At 36.3% G+C, this 21,476-nt stretch overlaps 2 protein-coding genes across 2 annotated transcripts; both read right to left on the bottom strand.

The window, feature by feature from the left end:
- Window positions 1-3,813: 3,813 nt before the first annotated feature.
- Window positions 3,814-4,856, bottom strand: SGR9 (RING/U-box superfamily protein). The gene has a single exon (XM_048099581.2). It carries the CDS (start codon window positions 4,825-4,827, stop codon window positions 3,961-3,963), a length of 867 nt encoding a protein of 288 aa, XP_047955538.1. The 5' UTR covers window positions 4,828-4,856; the 3' UTR covers window positions 3,814-3,960.
- A 3,117-nt stretch (window positions 4,857-7,973) lies between these two features.
- Window positions 7,974-10,491, bottom strand: LOC125211228 (Pentatricopeptide repeat (PPR) superfamily protein). The gene is made up of 2 exons (XM_048110953.2): window positions 8,452-10,491; window positions 7,974-8,369 (listed from the first exon to the last, which is right to left on the bottom strand). Exon 1 carries the CDS (start codon window positions 10,368-10,370, stop codon window positions 8,481-8,483), a length of 1,890 nt encoding a protein of 629 aa, XP_047966910.1. The 5' UTR covers window positions 10,371-10,491; the 3' UTR covers window positions 7,974-8,369; window positions 8,452-8,480.
- Window positions 10,492-21,476: the final 10,985 nt, after the last annotated feature.

Below are 21,476 nucleotides of genomic sequence, written 5' to 3'. Positions count from 1 at the left end.
TCCTCGCCCGTGCCCTCAAATTTAACTACCAATGTAAACAAACAAACAAATAAATGTATATAAATACAGTATCTCAAATATCTGTTGCTTCTTATATTTCGAGGATTGAGTGATCACAGACTCAGAGTCCCAGCATAGACAATGTCACAGGATCTGGAAGGTTTAGATTTCAATAATTTTATGATTTCCCAGTGTGCTTGATAATTCAAACTTTTCGATTATGTTCTCCTGGCTCAAGTTATTGAGTGAAACTGTTTTAGAGGTAGTCATTTAAATATAGTAATGTTAGTATTTTAATTCACGTAAGTAATAAGTTACACAAAAACCGCACAATATTCAAACACATTTCATATGTCTCATAAGTTGAACAAAAAATAATGGGTAATAAATATCATTCCAGTCTATATAAATTAGGTCTAGAGTGAAGATAAAATAAGTTTGAAAACATAATTTCTAGTTTTATACTATTTGATTCTCGAGTTAAAGACATCGAATACCCGAACCAAATTAGATTGTAAATCTGATTTGTATAAATATTTTAAACGAAAATCTATATTGAAACTACAAGACTACAATAAACGACATGATTGTATGGCACACACTAGTTGATGAATAATGATGAAGTATCATGTTTGGCGACGTGTAACAAAAGGGCCTCGTTTCATACATTGTTATGATTTTGGTAACATCGAGACCTCTGCCTCTAACCTTCGCTCAGAAGCAATGTTTGGATACAATTTCTGGACAATACACTAACTGGGCCTGCCTGTAATAATTGACTTCATTTCTTTAAAATTAAATTATTATACTCCAAGGTTTGATTATTATACTTCAACTTTTTAACAATTTACTTTGCATAATTTTAATTTATAGGCTTGTCAAAAGTAGATAGATTGCACTGCACTCCAAGTCTTATTTATCTATATCACGACTTCCTATCTTCATAATACCAGATATTTTAAGTTAGAGTGAACTACAAAAATAGTCTCTGGACTATACGTTTATCTCGCCAATGAATCCTGAACTTTAAAAATATCCTCAAACAACTCTGGACTAAGCGTTTATCTTGAAAATGGTCATTTTTTAGACAAAAATACCCTTTTGGGGGGTTTTGGGGAGTTTTGACAATTTGGCTTTTTTACATTTTAAATCTAATATTATTTCAGTGATGGACTAAATCTGATATTATTTTAAAATTATCATTCTTCTTTCATTTTATCATCTTTCACTTTGTTTCTTTATTTCAATATTAGATTTAATTTTATAAAATTAAATTTTAAATTTCAATTTTTAAATATCAATAAAAAATTTTAATTATTAAAATTACTATTAAATAACAAATTAATAGTTTTAATCAATATTTGATAGTGTGTAATATTTAATCAACAAGGTAAAGGTGCGACTACACCTTAGTTTTAATCAATATTTAATAGTTTTAATCATAAATAGATCATATAACATGATTTATTTTGCAATAAATATGCATCTAATGTATATGAGAATTTGACTAAAAATATTATGAAGTTGACTAAAAATTTGATGTACGAGAATTTTTGTTGAAATTTTCTAATTAATTTTGATTGTTTTCAAATTAATAAACGAAAATTATATTAGTCTTACATTATATGCATATTTATTTCGGAATAAATCGTATTATATGATCTATTTATGATTAAAACTAAGGTGTCATCGTACCTTTACCTTATTGATTAAATATTAGACACTGTCAAATATTGATTAAAACTATTAATTTGTTATTTAATAGTAATTTTAATAATTAAAAAAATTTATTGATATTTAAAAATCAAAATTTAAAATTAAATTTTATAAAATAAATCTAATATTGAAATAAAGAAATAGAGTGAAGGATGGCAAAAGGAAAGAAGAATGATAATTTTGAAATAATATCAGGTTTAGTACATCACTGAAATAATATCAGATTTAAAATGGAAAAAGACCAAATTGCCCAACCCCCCCCCCTAAAAAAAGGGTATTTTCGTCACGAAACAGCGAAAAATGACCATTTTCGAGATAAACGCTTAGTTCAGGGTTGTCTAGGATATTTTTTAAATCTAGAGTTCATTGGCGAGATAAACGCATAATTCATGGACTATTTTTGTAGTTCACTCTTTAAGTTATAGTGAAAGCCAAAGGTCCACTTTCGTAGTATCAAAATAGGATAATGGTATTTGACATTAGGTACTCCTCAATTCTAATATGTCTCTGAACATTTGTTACTTATTTACATTTTTACTCGTTCCCAAAATTAATCACTTACTTTCATTCTATTATATTAAGTATTTCTTAAAATTCATATAAAATTAAATAGTGATAAATTATTACGAAGATGATAAAACATTTGTTACTTATTTACATTTTTGTCTGTATCCAAAATTCACCACTTATTTCCATTATATTATACGGAGTATAAAGTATTTCTTAATATATATGTAAAAGTAAATAGTGATAAATTATTAGGAAGAAAGGGAAGTAATTTATCTTGTAATCAGCGGACCTTTCAAAAACTTTGATGAGTCCACAAAGCTACAGGTTCTGAACTACTATTCGACTTGATTCAAACACGCTGGTTGGGCTGCATGATATGATGTTAGTGATAGGCCCATTTACGTGGGCTTAAATTGTTAATTGATTTACATTTTTTTCGTTTATATTCTAATTATTTATATTCGTGCATGACGTATTTTACTAAGTTGAAATATTTAATATATAGGCAAAAGTTAAAACAATAAAAATGCCCGTTCGGTATTATGCAAATGGAATCGGAATCTATTGAAATGGTATTGGAATATATTTTTGAGGGATTCTTGGTAGTTGAATTTATAAATCACAGCAGTTCTCGTTTAGTAGTAAGTATCATGTGGTTCTTGTGTGTAAATTACAACAGTTGGTTCGATGGAGTTAAAAGATTCAGAAAATAATATTTTATAATCATTAGCTATTTTGGGTGAGGGTACTCGGCGCTCGACTCAGGTATCAAACTAGCAAGGGCGGATATGGGACTGACAGTCAACAACTCAAAACGACATCATTGGTACAATAATTAATTTAAAATTGTCAATTAACACCACAACTCAAAGCCTCAAACGGACAATAAATCAGATTACGGAGAATGCTAGTCTAAATACTAGTATTTTCGATTGCTAAGGCTATAAATTGAACTAGCTAGCTGGAAATTCATGTGATAAAATGTGATTAACCCAGTAATTAATTAACCAATACTGTATGTATAAGGAATTTAGCTGCGAACAATATATATTTGCAATCAATCAAGTATATATCCGTATGTCAAACTACTATAAATTAATAAATAGATGGATATGATGGAAATTATTGAACACATATTTATTGTGGTTGACATCACTTGAAAATTCGACGATTTCTGGACATCACTCTCTCTACCAGCTAACATTGACCTAAACCACAAACTCATGTTTTTATCTATAATGGTTGATGTTCATCCTTCTACATCTCTTTCTTCTCAACCATTCTTTATACACATTTATTTATGACTTCCATAATATTTTTACAATATATTTTCGAGATAAATAATTATGTCAGACTATATTTTACATGTGTATGTGTATTTTGACACGTGTGTCATTTACATATGGCCAAACCACCAATTTTGTAGGATATTATTAAGAATATTATATAATGACATATTTAATTTTTATAAAAATGTAACATCAAATCACAAAACATATCTAGAAACTAAAAGTGGTCCGTTGCAATTAATCACGGAATTGGTAAAGCATTAGTAATCATATCGTTGGTAAAAATAAAACAATCACATAAAAAAACTACACTGCGTAATTCTAATAATGCATTGTTACATGATTTACATCATCATCTCTAATTCTATTATACCATTCCATCTAACTGATTTCGCAATGAATTTCACAATATCTCATCACACATTACATTTAGTAATTGGAAAACTCATGTACTCTCACAAGAGGCGATCACGGCGAGCTCCTCCAAGAGGCGGTCGATCTCGCGGCGGAGATCGTCGGTGGGGAGGCGGTGGCGGCAGCAAGGGCAAGTATTCCTCTTCTTGAGCCACCGCAATATGCAAATCCAATGAAACAAATGGTTGCATGGCAACTCACACACATCTCTCCCTTCCCTCATCTCCTCCCTACATATCACACACTCCTCCCCTCCCTTCACCACCACCGACGGCAGCGCCACCACCGCCGCCGCCGACGCCGCCTCCTCCCTCCCCTCCTTCCCCTCCTCCCCGCCGCCGCCGCATCCCATCACGCCCACCAAATTCCAGCATCTTCTCACGGACTCGACGAACTGGACCAGAGCCTCTCCGTCGGAGCAGCCGCCGAGTCTCGAGAGCCTCAGGACGGCGTCGGAGACGTAGCCGGCGAGGATGGCGCGCCACCACGAGGGCGGGGCGTCGAGGAAGTTGGGGTCGTGCTGGTGGAGCTCGCAGAGGAGGAGGAGGAGGAGGACGGCGTCGAGGTCTCTGAGCTTCATGTGGGCGGCGGAGGGCGGCGGCGGAGGGGCGGCGGTGGGGTTTCGGATGGCGTGGGTGAGGAGGGTGAGGTTGGAGAGGAGGTGGCGGGCGACGAGGAGGGACTTGTGGTGGAGGGAGAGGGATTGGAGGTGGCGGAGAGTCAGGGTGAAGAGGGTCGGGTAGGAGAGGAGGGCCACGAGGCGGCGGAGGTGGCGCCGGAAGAGGGCGGAGATGGAGTGGGAGAGGTGAGAGAGATGGGGAGGAGGGAGAGTGGAGAGAGCACCCATGAGTATGGCTTCTGTGGAGTTCAAGTAATTTGCCATGTTTGCAAAAACCATGTGCCTCTCTAATTGTGAAATGTGGAATGGCTTTTATATGTAAGGAAACAAAAAGGGTGTGTGACTATAACAAGAATAAGAAAAAGTATTATTGTATTCACAACTTTTTTCCCTCTTTGGACTATAGAGGACTAAGCACTTTTTACATTCATGGTTAAAAAGTTAGGATTTATCAATACTAGTAAATGATTAGTGCAAAAAAAAACATGTTGTCATGAATAACATAGGCAATTCATGATAGCATATTGCTTGTATTTCAGTGTGTCAAATTTGATTCAGTTGTTTAAAGTACTAAAACCGGTTTTTGGATTATCAAATGTTAGGAAGTGTAATGGATTCTTGCAGTAGTAAAGTGGCAAAAGATATATAAAAAAGATTTGATGGACGAGGAATGTTCTTGAAAGCAAACACCAGATCCAAAGCTGTGGATATAATAACCAAAAAAGGGAAAGTAAACATGAGCCCCACTTCCACAGTCAAGTAAATTTTACAGCCTCACACACTTTGTATTTCAGGAATACCATATTTATCATTTTAACCCATTCGATCTGATTATAAATTCAAGACCAATTCGCAAGACAAAAATAAAATCAAATATGAAGGCCCCTAAGGAAACAAAATCAAATACGAAGTCATATACAAATATCTCCCTTATTTTATGCTAACTCTGAAAGTAAAACTAGGGGTGGGTAAGTACGGTATACATTACCGAAACCATCATACCGTATACCTTACCGTAAATACGGTATGCGAAAAAGTCATACCTTTACCTTACCAAAGTTTTCGGTGTACCGAACTTCGGTATACCTTATTTTCGGTATGACGAATTTCCATACCGATACCGTACCTCATTTTCAGTATACTATACCGAAGTTCGGTATATCTTACTTTTGCGGTATACCTGACTTTCTACATCAATTAAAATAGAAAATTAGAGTTTTTAGAATATTATTTATATTTTATAAATTTAAAAATAAATTAAATATAATTTATTCATAATTATATTTATATTTCATAATAGATTTTATAATTTAAAAATATATAAAATACTCACTTTTCTTAACATTTCTTAAAACTCGTGTCGGCCATAAATGAGACTCCTAATGGTGGACGGAGGGAGTATATTTTATATATGATTGTGTTTATATTTTTGTGGTATATACATTAGTTTACGGTATATACCTTAATTTACGGTATATACCGAATTTCGGTATGCAGAGGTATACCGATATACCGCAGTATTTGAAAATTCATACCGTTACCTTACCAGAATCATTCGGTAAGGTATCATACCGCACCGAAAGTCACGGTATACCAAAAATTCGGTATTTTCGGTATTTTTTCGATACGATAAAGCCGGTATTTTGGCATTTTCCCCCAGCCCTAAGTAAAACATGCAATAAAATGGGAATCTAAGACAACAGTCCCGACACCCTAAAGATTCAGACGTGTCACGGAGCAAGCCCCATGATGGGAATCAAATTGTAGTATTTTCTCCATTAGGTTTGATGAACTTTTATGTTGTTCTATGGACTTATTAGTGTTAGCTCACTTATGTAGATAATGGCTGGAGAAAAGATGGAGAAATGACAAAGTTTGGAGCAAGAAAATAAAGCAAAACAACAAGGGTCGTCGGTTGGAGTTCAAGATGCAAGGGCCATGCAGAAAGTTGCTCTTGAAACAATGCCGATGACACAAACCATGTGGTCAGAAGACGAACCACACAACACATGCGAAATGTCGAGAATCAATTTATCCCTCAATTTAGTTAATTAAGGAATAAGATAGCCTTTTAGTCTTCGTGTAGGCTCTCTTGCAAATTTTAGGGTGATTATTACTCCCTTCGTCCAACGAAATGTGAACATTTGCTTATCAGCACGAGATATTTTGTATCGTTGTTTAGTGAGTTAATTGAAAAGAAATTAAAGTAAGAGAGACTAAAAAGTAGAGATGATGCTCTTTCTATTTTTTTTTTAGATATTTGTGTAATTTATACCTTAAAATACACAATAGCTCGTTTGTAAGCCAATTACACAAAAAAGGTGTAGAGAGAATTCTGATTATCACCATATCAAATACTCCTAGTCAAGTTCACAAAAGTTGTAGACATTCGACAAAAAATTCCACATCTACTTTGCATTATTGAGCATGGCAAGTATGATTAACAATGATGTGAAAAACAAGAAGAAAAAAAGCATTGGGACTTCACAGGTGGTAGAGTAACATGGAAGGGAGTGTCTGGAGATGTTTGATATTTGTCCTGAACTTTGTGTCCAGTTATACATTTTTCTACTTATCATTCGGATCTGTTTACCAAAACGAAAAGGACCAAATAACAAGAAAATAAAAAAAACAAGTTGGCCCATATATCTACTCTATGTTTTCACAGGTCCTACAAAGTGTGTATTAGGAAATCAATAATGCAGATTGCACTACACTAACTAGTTACACCTTTCAGCCCTGAACAGTCGCGTTCCAAGCGATCGAGTTGTGTGGAAAATGAAACTAAAATCATAAAAAATCTCTATACGACTATACGTTAGTTGGATTTGGTGGTGGCGTTACGTCTTGTACGTGAACGATTGCACATACCATTTCGGGGTGTCATTAAAGGTTATGCAACAATAGTTGAGAAAAGACATTAATGAAATGGCTAAGTAGTCTGGTGCAGATTCAAGCAAAGGCCTAACGTGGGACCAGTACCATCATGACTCAAGGCAAAAAGGAAAAAGTTAAGGGCATTGAACCACTTCTCCTGTTAATTACCTAATGCAATCAATGGACAGATATATGTGTTGCCATGAGAATCCTAGGTAAAATGTCTACAGGTTGGGTTTGAACTATTGAAATGTATCTATACAGAAAGTTACTAGCTGGAGCAGAGACGATTAGAATGAAAATGGTAATCTAACTACAAGCATCTAGCTAGTGTAATATTCTCACAAGCCAAGCCTTAGTTGCTTAAACTTTGATCCTACCTGGTTGAAGAGGACACAATTTCCATCGCAGAAGGCACACAATGACACGAACTAACAGATTCAACTAGATAATATGCTTACTACTCAGTGGTAATAAAGTCACAGGTTTCAACAATCAAGAACATGTAGCAAGAAGCAGCTCAAAGATTTTGACAACACCAAATCACCGAAGCTATAACTTTTTCCTTCTGGTATTATTGAATTCTTAGAGATTGTTTTCATTAAATAGTAACTAAATCAAGAAAATGGACAAGATACCTCATGGATGCATCAATTATCATCAAGTGCACAAGCCGAGCTCTCAGTCTCAAACTGGACTTTTAGTAGGACTGCTCTCATTTGTTGTTACAGTATCTCCTCTAGAAATCTTGCTAGCACCTAGAAGACACCATTACATTTCTTCTACAATCCCCCGATTTGCAACCATCAGTGAACTGGAGAACTCTATGTCGTACTAACTTCCTTCAAACAATCATCATATGCCTTCTTTAGCCATCAACATTTGTAGCGCTCCAAGTGTGTGAGCCTAGCCCTCGGACTGGGTTTATGTTGTTACTGTGACTCCTGTACAAATCTCAACAGCAAACACCATTACATTTCCAACTCTTGATAACTCCCCTCATTAAATTCATCGATCATCAAATACCTTCTTTAACCAACAACTCTTGCAAACATTTACCAACTTTTGCCCCTTCTTTCATTCATAGCACTTCCTCTCACGAAGCCACCAGAGGTTTCTATTCGGCTACTGCCAGCAACTTTCTTAAATCCCCTCTTCGCCAATCTCTCTCTTACACTCTCGGCTTCCTCCCACCTACCAGCTTTTGAAAATAAATTTGCCATAACAATGTAATTGGTTGGGTTTTCAGGCTCCAATTCGAATAAATGCTCACAGACAAACTCAGCAAGCTCAACATCACCAGCCTCTGAAGCTCCACTAAGCAGAGCACCCCAAACCGGAGCCGTAGGTTCACTAGGCATTTTCTTTACAAAATCTACTGCTTCAGACAGCTTACCTACTCGGCTCAGGCATGCAACCACACAAGCATAATGATTCGGCAAAGGCTGAATTCCATACTTTGGCAGCAAAGAACCAAATATCTCACGAGCTTCGTCCACTAGCCCAGCATGAGCACAAGCAGCTAAAACAGCAGTAAATGTGATAGCATCTGGATTTATCTTGCTATTTAGCATCTCCTCGAATAGACTAAGTGCTGAGTTAGCATCTCCATGAGCTGCATAGGCTGCGATTATAGCAGTCCATACTATCACACTCTTATCCTGTGCAAGATCAAATATTCTCTGTGCTCCCCTCAGATATCCAAGCTTGGCATATACATCAACCATTGCAGTAACCACATAGATATTCCTATGGTAATTGTTTTTAATAGCATAAGCATGGACTTCTTTTCCCCCTTTCAAATGTGAGACAAATGGAATAGCTGGAAGTATACTCGACAAAGTTACAGCGTCAGGCTTGAAACCAGAACCTTGCATTTCACGAACTAGATCTAAAACTCTATCATGCTGATTATTCTGAACGCTACCCGAAATAACTGCATTCCAAGTACTCAATCCCGGCTTCCACATTCCCCTAAATACACTCATAGCTTCCTCAACGAACCCGTGAACCATGTAGGCAGATATAATCGTTCCATAAGTTATCTCATCCTTCTCACTCATTTCCTCAAAAAGCTGCCTAGCATAGTCCAAGCTACCGCATTTAGCATAAACCCCAATGATCGAGTTACAAAGTGAAAGATCCATTTCAACCTCATTTTCAATCAAATATTGATGCACTGCCATCCCTGTTATAAGATCACTCGACTGCGCACACGCTTGCAAAACGCTCACTGCAGTAACCGCATCGGGCCTTACAGCTTCCGAATCCAGCATTCTTTTATACAAACCCTTGCATTCCTCAAAGAACCCACCTTGCGAGTACCCCGAGATCATCGAATTCCAAGAGACCGAGTCCCTCTCAGGCATTTCATTAAACAAGCTCCTCGCCGAAGCCACATCACCACACCTCGAGTAGTAAGTCACCAACCCATTCCCCACGTAAACATCACAATCAAACCCACATTTAACAACATAACAATGAACCATCCGAGCCGGAAGAGGCCCGTCCAAGGCCACCTCTGACATCGACTTCAACACGCAACTCAATGTAAAACCATCCGGCTTGACATCCGCCAAATCGAAACGATCGTGATCCCCTTGTCGAGACAACAAGGAGGCAAAGAGATCCAGCGTGTGAGCGTGGTGGTTGTGCACGGTGCAGGCGATGAGGAGGGCGTTGTAGGCGAAGGTGTTCTTGTGCGGAATTTGGTCGAACACATGGCGTGCGCGGGAAATCTGGCGGTTCTTGGAGTAGAAAGCTATGAGCTTGGAGGCGAGGAAGTTGTCGGCGGTGGTGGAGGTGAGGATGAGGCGGGCGTGGAGCTGCTCGGCCTGGCGCGGGAGGCGGAGGTCGGTGCAGCGCTGGATGAGGCGGCCGTAGAGAGTGTAGTTGATGTGGTAGCCATGTAGGCGGGGGAATGGCACTGCCACTGTCACTGTCATTCAAATTCTAGTGAATTCAAATTTCTAATCCAATAATATTTCTATTTCAATTTTCGAAAGGAATTACAGCAGTTCAATTTAAATTTTAAATCATCGCTCTCAAAATGCCCATGATCAAGGGAGCGGACTACTAGATTTTATTTGGCGTGAAATTCACTCAATTAAATTATTTAAATTACACGTACTTTATATTTTTGGGTAAATATTCTATTATTTCCTTGTGAAAAAATTGGACAAGATTTCCATTGAATTTTCGGCTTTCCCAATCGGATGAACTGCATAAATGGTACTTGATCTTTCATTTTCGCATATAAATATTACATGATCTTTATTTTATATCATTTTTGGTACCCTATGACAAAAACCCTAGGTATAAAAAATGTGACTTTTTTGTATTGGAGGATATTTTTAAAAATTTAATTAAATAGAATCAAATATGTGATTTTTTTTCTTCCTTTCTTATTTCTTTTCTTCTTCTTTAGTTTATTCTTCTTTCTTTTTTCTTCATTTTCTTCTTTCTTTTTAGTATTTTATCTTCCTTTCTTCTTTCTTTTTTCTCCTTAGTTTATGTTTCCTCTATTTTCTTTTCTCTTCTTTTTCTTCTTTTTTTTAGTGTTTTATACATACATCTAATTGCATTCATAATATAAATCAATAACAAAACACCTAATTAAATTAATTAGTAAAAGTAATTAAATCAATTGAATATTTTTAATTAAATTATTTATACTCATTTTAGGGTTGAAACACCTAATTAAAAATATTCAACTCTTTATAATTATGAATACAATTCACAATTTTAAATTTTTATTAAGACTATATTGATTATTTATTAATTTAATATAAAATAATTATTATTTATTAATTACTGCTAGTTTTTATAATAATAATAATAATATTATTTAATAATTCAATATAATTATAACTATAATTTATTATTATAATAATATTATTATTACAATAATTCAATATAATTATAACTATAATTATGATAAGTATTTTTAAATGATACTCCCTCCGTCCCGCTTAAGATGACACGTTTTCCTTTTTAGTTTGTCCCAACTAAGATGACACATTTCCTTTTTTGGTAACTTTCTCTCTCCAATTAATACACTCAACCACTTTTTCTCACTCCTATTAAAATATTCATTTTTCTTTATCTCTCTACTTTAATACTTACACACACCTTCTTTCTCTCCAATTAAACACTTTAACCAATAGTTCCTCAAATCCCGTGCCGACTAAGCAATGTGTCATCTTAGCCGGGACGGAGGGAGTAGTTAAAAACTAACTAATTATTAATTTATAACATCAAAATAATAATATGAATATTGATTAATAATAATAGCATAAAGAGTGATGAGAATGAGAGAAAATTTTATAATATCACTTTTGGTACTAGTTTTGTCAATGCCCAAAATATCATTTATGACACAGATGGAAAAATAATTTGTTTAGAGGGTATTTTGGGGTGAAAATTGCATCATGTACAAAAAATGTGATTTATAGGTACCATAAACGATACTATAAAATAAAGATCAGGTACCATTTATGTGCGAAAGTGAAAGATCAAGTACCATTTATGTAGTTCACGATCCAATTATCCCAATATCGTTTTTCCCTCCTACCTTTGTCGTCACATCTCGTGCAAATTCATCAATGGCTAATTGACGAAAAAATTTAGTAGCAAAAATGCCATTCTTTAAAAGCAAACAATAGGATCGTCGATCAGTGCCTCCCTCGGTGCCTATTTGGGGGTGAGAGCCGAGCGGCGGCAAACGGAGGGCGCCGCTGCCCCAGGCGTTGAACGCCGATCGGCGCGAGATCAGCGCCTATTGCGCTTCGAACACTTCGAACGGGCGCTAATCTCCAATTTCATTTTTTATTTTAATAAATTATGTTTGGTTTTTTCTTATGTTTTTTTCCTAAAATTTATTTCGTTTTTATTGTTTTACATTCCCACCATCTCCAAAAAATTAAACTTCTGAAATGGTACGAATTTTAATGCAAAATTGGTAAAGTAAGAAAGATAGAAAGAAAAATAAGTTAGTAGAAAATGAGTCTCATCTCATTAGGGAGAGAGAATTTTTTTTTAAATAGAAAGCTTTTATTTTTAGAAGATAGACTAAAAAGGAAAAAATATTTATTTTAGGGGACGGAGGTAACATTTGAAAAACACCAACAATTAAAATGAATTATATAGAAATAGTGAGATATGTAGAGATGAGCTGTGTGTTAAGCTACTGAGTGGCAAGAGGAAAATGAAGATGAGCTTTGAGATAATTTCTTATTGTGAATGTTTTATACTTCCCAAGGAAAATTTGGATGCATTTTGTGATTGGTACTGTTGGAGATCGGTGGTACACACCCAAACTCCACATTAGTATGATACTATCCACTTTGGGAAAAGCCCTCACGGTTTTGCTCTTGGGATACACCCCAAAAGGCCTCATACTAATGGAGTTGGGGTAGCCCATATATATATATGCTTGCAACTCTTGTTCATTCTCCAATGTGGGATATTGTTTACCTTCACAGGTGCACCAGCGATACAACAATCAATCTATCATCCAAAAACCTTAAAAAACAATTGTGTGTTTGAACCATAAATCCATGTGCTTAGGAATGAATTTTGGTGATGGAAAAAAACATTCAACTGAGAGAGTTCAACGACCAAATGCATAAGCTTGTTGTTTGCATCTTATTCATACATGAAAACAAAAAATAAAACAAAGAACCTCTCTGGCTAATCAACGAACACATTGTGCAAAAGCGAGAACAAATCAAATGCTTCAAAATTGTCACCGAAATTTTATATCAACTAAATGATCAATTCGATCCAAAAATAGTTCCTCCAAAGATCAATTCTTATTTCTATACTTATATTACCTTGTTATCAAGTCAAATAATTTAGTACTCCCTCCGTCCCTCTGTAATAGAGGCATTTCTTTTCGGCACAGGATTTAAGAAAAAATGTTTTAAATGAGTTAAGTATAAGGAGAATAAAGTAGAAAGGAAAAAGGTAGAGAGATGAAGAGAGAGTAAACTAAGAGATAGTAAAGTACTTTTTGCCAAAAAAGGAAATGACTCAGCTACATAAGGACAACCCAAAAAGGAATACGACTTAGCAATAGAGCGACGGAGGGAGTAACTCCAAAGAGAGTTTTGTCATATCTTTTTAAGTTCGCTTTAGACCCAAAACTAAGAGGTGTTACATAAAAATAATCTCAAACTCATCATTCACATTGAATTTGAGAATTAAATATATCAAACGAGTGTCTAAAATATAAATAAGTATTGCACACATCACGAGTATTATCAACAAACTAACTCTGGACAAGAACATTGAAAGTACGAGTATGCGTTCACGGTGCGCACAGAAGGAAATAAACAGGTTTCCTTGGTCCAGCCAATCCACTAGATCACGCGGTCTAGGAACTCGTTGGTCGCAGGAAATCCTGGTCGTCGGACACACAGAGCACTTCTTTCAAAAACCCTCAACCACTTTACTAAACCTAGTATAGGGAAGTAGGGATCGATCCTACAGAGAAGGATGCGTAATAATCATGTTCAAGGATTTGGACTTGTTTTTGGTGTTGGCTGCTGCCACGCATTTTTCTTGGGTTGAGGAAACAAATTAAACTTGACTTGGGAATCTTAAAACTCCTACGCTAATAGCTAGACTTAGGCGAAATAACAAGAGAACGTTGCAAGAAAATTAACTGCTCAATCACCAGATCTAAAAAAAAACTACTCTAATTACCTAGACCTAGGAAACAAACTGACTGTGGGGACCATGACTGAAAAAAGCAGGGTACGGACGAAAAGCTGGCAGAATAACTAACTCGGGTACTAACTAACAACGACATCATCTTCTTCAACCAAATTGCGTAAAAAAAACTCATAAGAAGAACAACTTGAACGAAATCAGAGCACAGCAAACTAAATCTAAATCAAATTGATGCATAACAATGAAGAACTGAACGGATCTACAGATGCTAGACGAAGTAAAGCAGGAAACAAGCAGAAAACTCAAATCCATCTAACAACTTCCTTTTCTTACTTCGGATCCAACCTCAGACGCTAAATCCACTCCGGATCCAAGCGTCCGACACAAACTCCTCCCAACAGAAACACTTCATCACTTCAGATTTAAACAACAACCTCCAATCAGTCAATAAACCACAGATCTATCACCAAATTCCCAGATCGAGTACCACAACATCAAAATAAAACAGAGATCGACATAATACTTGTTAAAATAAACTCTCAGCAGCAAGATCTACGTAAATCAACTCAAAATATCACAACTAAACGCAAACCAACAGAAGCAAAAAGATAACAAGTAACATCAACAGCCAAGTCGACTCCCGAAAGTGAAGTTCGACCGCAAAAGTGCAAAACAACTGAAAATTTAAAGAGATTGTATCTTCGTCCACACACGGACGGTGTTGCAACTGAGACCTTCTAAAGAAATGAACCCCTCGTAACCCGAACTACCCCAGATCTCCCATTCCCAAGTGTGTGTGTTATGTGTGTGAGCTAAAAGAGAGTGAAAAGTGATATCGTTGTGCGTTGCATGCTCTTCTATTTATAGGCGTTGGAGTGGGGTCCAGCGACGTATAGATAGACTTTGTTGCCCTCAGCCACTGACTCTCTCCGTCACGCCTTCTTTTCTTTCGAATTCTGCTCACTTCACTTCATTCCTTTGCTAGACCGTTTCCTTCAGCATTCCCTCGATCTAGCGATTTTATCACACACCTGGCTTAGGAAACATGTTAGACCCAGCAAATTGTAACGCTTTTTACCATATAACCGATGCATGAAATTAGTCTTATCAAACATATATTCAAATAAATGAGTTTTGACTCAAACCTAAGGGGTTATATCTGCAATTAACAGATAGGATCGGTCAATTTACATTAAAATTTGATCATTCACACTGAGTATAAACCAAGAAACAAGAGCCTAAAGTAAAAGTAATAAGTATTGCATAGTTATAAGTAGAAGAAATAAGAAAAAAGTATTCAAAGACAACAACAACGATAACTTAGACAGAATCACTCAATTTCAAATTGAGTTTGGAATGACACATAATAACAAGTATCCAAAATACAAATAAGTATTGCTCAATCATCAATATCTGCAGCATCATATAGTTGAAAACTATCAATGAACAAGAACAGTATCGAAAAGACATGACCGAATTATAAAGATGAGCTTCATGTTTCTTCACTTGAAATGGAGTTCTGCAAAATCAAAGAATGATAGGACCAAGAATAAGGGACGAAACCATAGATGTTGTTTCGTACATTATTTTGAATTCATAACTAAATGGGATACCTGACCACGATAGACGGAACATGCTGCACTTTGTGAAAATCCTCACATCATTCACTTACTCGTTCTCCTAATTCAGGCATTCCACTAATTTGCAGATCTGTTAAGGCATTGAGGAATCTGAATCAATCCGGAACCATACCCAATAAAGGGCAGTCATGAATACCAATCTCAGAAACGAGGGGCATGGCTCCTTTCTCCACTTTTCATTCTCTTAGGTTTGATAATTCTTCTATTATAAGCTTCTCGAGACGAGCAAACGAAGACGCATGACATGTTATTTCTTCTCCCAATAAGCATGCATCAGTCATCGACATATGTACTAAATGGGGAATTTTTCCAGGTGTCTCCATTCCTCCTCAATTTTACTCCCGGACAAGATCAAGCAAATACGATTAGAGGTATATATTTTACCAGCTCCTTGAACAGATTTTCTATCGGAACAAAAATATACAAATTGTGAAGTTTGAACAATTTCTTGAAAATCATCAAATCTTTCTCTGATGAAATATGGTAGCCTTGTTTGATTATAAGTCCACCACATCTACACTCACTCCAGCTTGTATAAAAGGCATTAATGATATCCGACAAACTTTGGCATTCGTGGACTATGCCTTCAAAATGTCAGAGGTTCGTCATTTGGGTTTGGGAGTCCAATTGGTGCACTAGACTATTGAACCCAACAAGTGTCTCCAGTTGTTCAAGACCTTCCAACCTCATTCTATAACCCTCTAAATTCTTAGCACAATATACCGGAAGGAACAAATGCTTAATCGTAACATTCTATCTAAAACACCATTTAGTATTAGAACGTTCCCACTATTCCATAGATCTAGTGTATGCAAGTACACCAAATTTTTCACGGACGACATATCTCGTTAAACAGTCAATCGCACAAGCGTAAAATCCGAAGGAGGACTAGTTTACTTATCTTCTCTGGCAACTTTCCTCCCTCGAAAACAAATCCGCCTATAAATAGCGTGTTAAGCATTTTGAATTCCTTCAAATGAACAATTCTATGCAGAAATCGAGTGAGTGGCCTTCCCTCCATGTCATTGACAGAAAGTAGAGATCGCACAATTTTGGTGAGATTTTGGCCACAAGTGATTGCGAACTCTTGGATGAGTTAATCAACGAAGAAAGGTAGAAGAAACTCGAGGATTCCATGGAGAACTTTGAAACCTACAAAGCTGACAAATCGTTGTGGATGATGAAGTTCCCTCCGATCATCTCCGAGACCTGGTCCTCAGTTGCCTCCACCTCCGTCGACTCGTTGCCAAGGACTCCTCCGATCTCCTCCAGCCGGAGGGAGGACTCCTACACCCCCCCCCAATTTACTATGGAGATGGAAATGGAGACAACTGGGCCGAAAAGTTATTCTCTCAACATGTCCAAGGATTTAATTTCCATGGGTATTATCTCCAAGTCGACTCAAGGATGTTCTGCTATGGAAGGAAAGGTGGAACATAAATTTGATATGGAACCCCACTAGGCAAACTTCGAATAGTATCGAAAAATCTGTCGGGAAAGGACAAAGAAGTCCATGGTCAAGAATAGAAAAATTCAAGTTATCAACAATGATGGGGACGAGGCCCATGTCGGGAATGATGGGATTGACTAGGGAATCTGTTGAGGATACGGGTGATGAACCATGACTCCACATTCACTGCCTTTAACCACTATTATTGAAGACAAGAAAGGATCTAGATTAGATGGCCACTACTAATGAGCCGATTTTTTTTAGCATTTCTCTGTGGTTTCATGTGATTTTCTCTTTTCATGTGATGAATTCTAGAAGTTTGGATTTCTTACTTCTTGCTGTGAATTTTCCTGGATTTAATTGTTGAGTGGAGAACAATCATGCTGATCCAAAAAAAAAAAAGTGATTGCGAGCTCTTTGCTTTCTTCTTGTAATTTACTTTTCAAATAAATAATCAAATGACGCGTTTTGACCATGACAATCTATCATGGAAAAAACCACTAAATGGTCCACCCTCGTAATCTAAATTTTGCAAACCAAAATCCCCATCTCTTGCCAGTGACAAGCACATCTCTCTCATCGCGCCATGAAGTTTACACGTTCTAGTCATCTATCCACGAGTAAGATCATCACGTGCAATTTCCACAATTGACCTAGAAGTCAACTCAGTCAAGTAGTCTTGTGCTATGTCCATCAACTTCACTTCATTTGGGTGATTATGGTGCAAGATCATGCCTTTTGCGATCCACATCACACATAGATATATTGCCAGAATGACCTCGTCTTTCTTGTACATACCCATATAGAGAAAGCATGGCTTCAAGTAATATGGCAGGTCTAGATAACTTAAGTGCAACACTTGCCGAATTTCATCATTCGGATTTTCAACACCAGTACGGGCACTTATGTTTTTATTAACCGATTTCCACTCTTCACTTGATTCATTGTTACTCAATATCCCGCCAAGCAATGAAATGACGAGTGGTAATCACACTAGCATACGATTTATTTCCCAATTTTTTCAAACATATTAATTTCTTCAGCTGCGAAGTAGGAAAAAAGAAAGCAATAATTTATTAGTAATTGTCAACTCTTGTTATATATAGAATTAATTTACCTAGAACATTGGTGGGTATACATGGTTTCCCCTTGATCTTGAGTAACTCCCAACCCTCGTCATCGGTGAGGAAGCCAACCTTGATTGCAGATCTAATGTTTGCGACATCAGTGAGCATGTAATTTTTGGGATGAAAGGCATTCTTAAGTTGTTCCCGATGGTTAGCACTCCAAATGTCATCAATGAGCATGTACTTTTTAGCCTTTTGAACTTGAAACAATAGGTGTGACAACTCTGTGTGGCTCAAATATGAGCTATTGTGAAGTGGGCTGAGTTACTTCAAGACATCCTCCAAAACTGATTTGGTGTGAAACTTTTGAGAAACGCAAACCCATGTGAAGGAGTCGAAGAAGCACTTGGTGGTTGGGTGATTGTACACTTTTCTGGCAATACTAATTTTGCCTATACTACCCATCCTCTACAACGAAATAACTCAGATGTGCTTCATCATCAACTACAAGGGATACAAGTTGTTCCACTTCCTTCTCTTTCCCCACAAAATCTTCAGTCTCAAAGGGGAATTTGAAGGTTGTCTGCTTTAGCGCTCTTGATGCTTCTTATCCAGTACTGAGAGTTGAGACTTGCCATCTTGGATTTGATTTCTTTGGTCTTAGAGGCAATCTGGTGAAGAGAGTAGCCCTGCCTCTTTGTAAGGATGCATGAGTATTTGTGGAGCAGACTTCTATTGGATGAGACATACAGACTAATGGTATCATCGGCTCTGCAGGCGAGGTCCCTAACACGCCTGAGCCAGCTACCAACGGTCTCATTGGCGTTTTTAGCGTTAACCCGAAGAGCTATCGTTTCCTTAAGAATGATCTCTAGTGCCTTCACTTCGCTGCGCATGCCTATTAAGAATTTAGCTTCCTCTAACAGATCGTGAACAGTTTTAAGAGCAATGTTAGTCACTCCGCCGACCATGTTATATTAAATTCAAAATCTCAAATAAGTATACATACTAAAACCAGAACTTTTTACAGCTATTTCTTTTATATTCATAAAATAAATTATTGCGATAACAACAAATAAAGGTGATCAATTCTAATTCCAAATATTATACTGAGCCAGCTATCAACTCAAATACTAAGCACCGTTACATAAAAGTTAAACCACTGTTTAAATACTCAAAGACACTTACGATCTACAATTATAAAAACTCGTGGAGAATAGAATTATATTATGTGGAGATATTTTGTGACATTGTCATGCCACAAAAGATCTTTATACCTTCAACTAATAATCGATATTAAATTAATTACGAATCATCCTAAAATATACACGAATATTGAAGTTGGTTAGAATATGGCTGTCAATTTTGGCACGACACGATATCGCGACACAAATCCACACGAAATTAATGGATTTGAGTCAAAGCTTATTGGGTTCGTATCCTTATCGGGTTCGATCCGTTAAAAACACGAAAATTCGTGACAGATTCGAGTTACCCGTTAAAAATAATATTATAATATTATTAATTTTTAATATTTTAAAATTGATATTTTTTTTGTTGCATTTCTTTGGATTTCGTTGCTAGGAATCTATTGATGTTATTTTCATCAGATCAGATTGTATAATCAGATTTTAGGTTTTTAATGAGACTCTTAATGATCAGATTCAAGGTTTTGTAACTTTTGTTAATAAAAACCAGTTGTTATCAGGTTCTTACCGTGTTATCAGGTCGTGTTGTTATCGTGTCATATTGACCCAATGTGGTTCGTGTCGTTAAGACCATGTTTATCAGCAACCATCCAACCCAACCCAACCATCCACGTTTTCAATATTTAATTCATTTCCATCTCCTCCACATCATCTTCCACATCATCAATATTCATCCAATCCAACCACGCCTATTTTCATGGTTTATCAATGACCACCCAACCACACTATTATATATTTATTTTTATATTATTTTTTAATAATAATAATATTACATGAATATTTATTATTGCAAAATAAAATTTAGACAAAAAACACTATAAATGACAAACCCAAAATTATATAGACAAACTTAAAACACATAAATTACAATAATTGAAATACGAAATTGAAAATACATAATTGGTGCTCATACATAAGATGAAAACTAGATATTCAATTGCAATTTCCGAATTTTGCCATATATGCTCAACCAAATCGTTTAGTTGTGCTTTGTGAGCTTCCCTGTTTAAAAGTTGGGCTCTATTTTTCATGTAAGAAGCTAGACTTGCAATCCAATTCGTAGAATATATGAAATCATTATTCTCATCTCCATCTTCATTCTCACCTACTTTGTCCAAGTCGATCTTGAATAAATTCTGTTGTATCTCAATAGTTCGAATACGTGCTTCTTTCGTCTTCCACTGTCATATTGTGCAAGATTATGCAAGCAATCATTATTTTCCCCATAATCTCACGATCTCACATAAGACATGGACATTTGATAAGAGCAAAACAAGCTTGCAAAACACCAAAAGCTCGCTCAACATCTTTTCACGCGGACTTAATGTTGAGCAAACAACTTCATCGTTTGTAGACCTGGAATAGATTTAACAAATGCCGCCCATTGAGGATATATATCATTAGTAAGATAATACCCCATATTTTTTTCATGGCCATTTACTATGTAATTGACCTTTGGTCCTCGATCTTCCAAAATATCGTCAAAAACAGGAGATTGATCAAGCACATTAATATCATTTCTCGAATCTGGAGTTCCAAAAAAAAAACATGCCAGATCCACAAATCTTGAGATGCTACTGCTTCTAAGATGATTGTCGGACTCCCGCTTCTTCCGGCATATTGTCTAGCCCATGAAGTGGGACAATTTTTCCATTCCTAATGCATGCAGTCAATACTACCCAACATACCTGGAAACCCACGTTGTTCTCAAATATATAGAAGTCTTGCCAAGTCTTCTTCGGTGGGCTTTCGCAAGTACTCATCGCCGAAGTTAGAAATTACACCTTCAACGAACTTGATGAGAGATTTGCGGATGAGTTGTGCGCTCATTCTTAAATATTCGTCGTGCAAGTCAGTCGTCGTCCCGAAGGCCAACATCCTTATCGCTGCTATACATTTTTGAATTGTAGACATACCAAGCTGACCAGTAGCATCACTTTTTTTAACAAAAAAGTTGTCAGTCTCGACGAGCTTGTTCATTATATTTTCGAACAAAGATTTTCGCATGCGA

Source organism: Salvia hispanica, chromosome 2 (genome assembly GCF_029641045.1).
Source record: "Salvia hispanica isolate PSC_SH4W2 chromosome 2, Shi_PSC_v1, whole genome shotgun sequence".
Classification (NCBI taxonomy): domain Eukaryota; kingdom Viridiplantae; phylum Streptophyta; class Magnoliopsida; order Lamiales; family Lamiaceae; genus Salvia; species Salvia hispanica.
The sequence above is the reverse complement of the archived record's forward strand: the minus strand, read 5'-3'. Positions and strand labels throughout refer to the sequence as shown.

What these genes read in the sequence shown, in the direction of transcription:
- SGR9 (XM_048099581.2), bottom strand. Translation starts at nt 4,827, where the DNA reads ATGGTTTTTGCAAACATGGCAAATTACTTGAACTCCACAGAAGCCATA.
- LOC125211228 (XM_048110953.2), bottom strand. Translation starts at nt 10,370, where the DNA reads ATGACAGTGACAGTGGCAGTGCCATTCCCCCGCCTACATGGCTACCAC.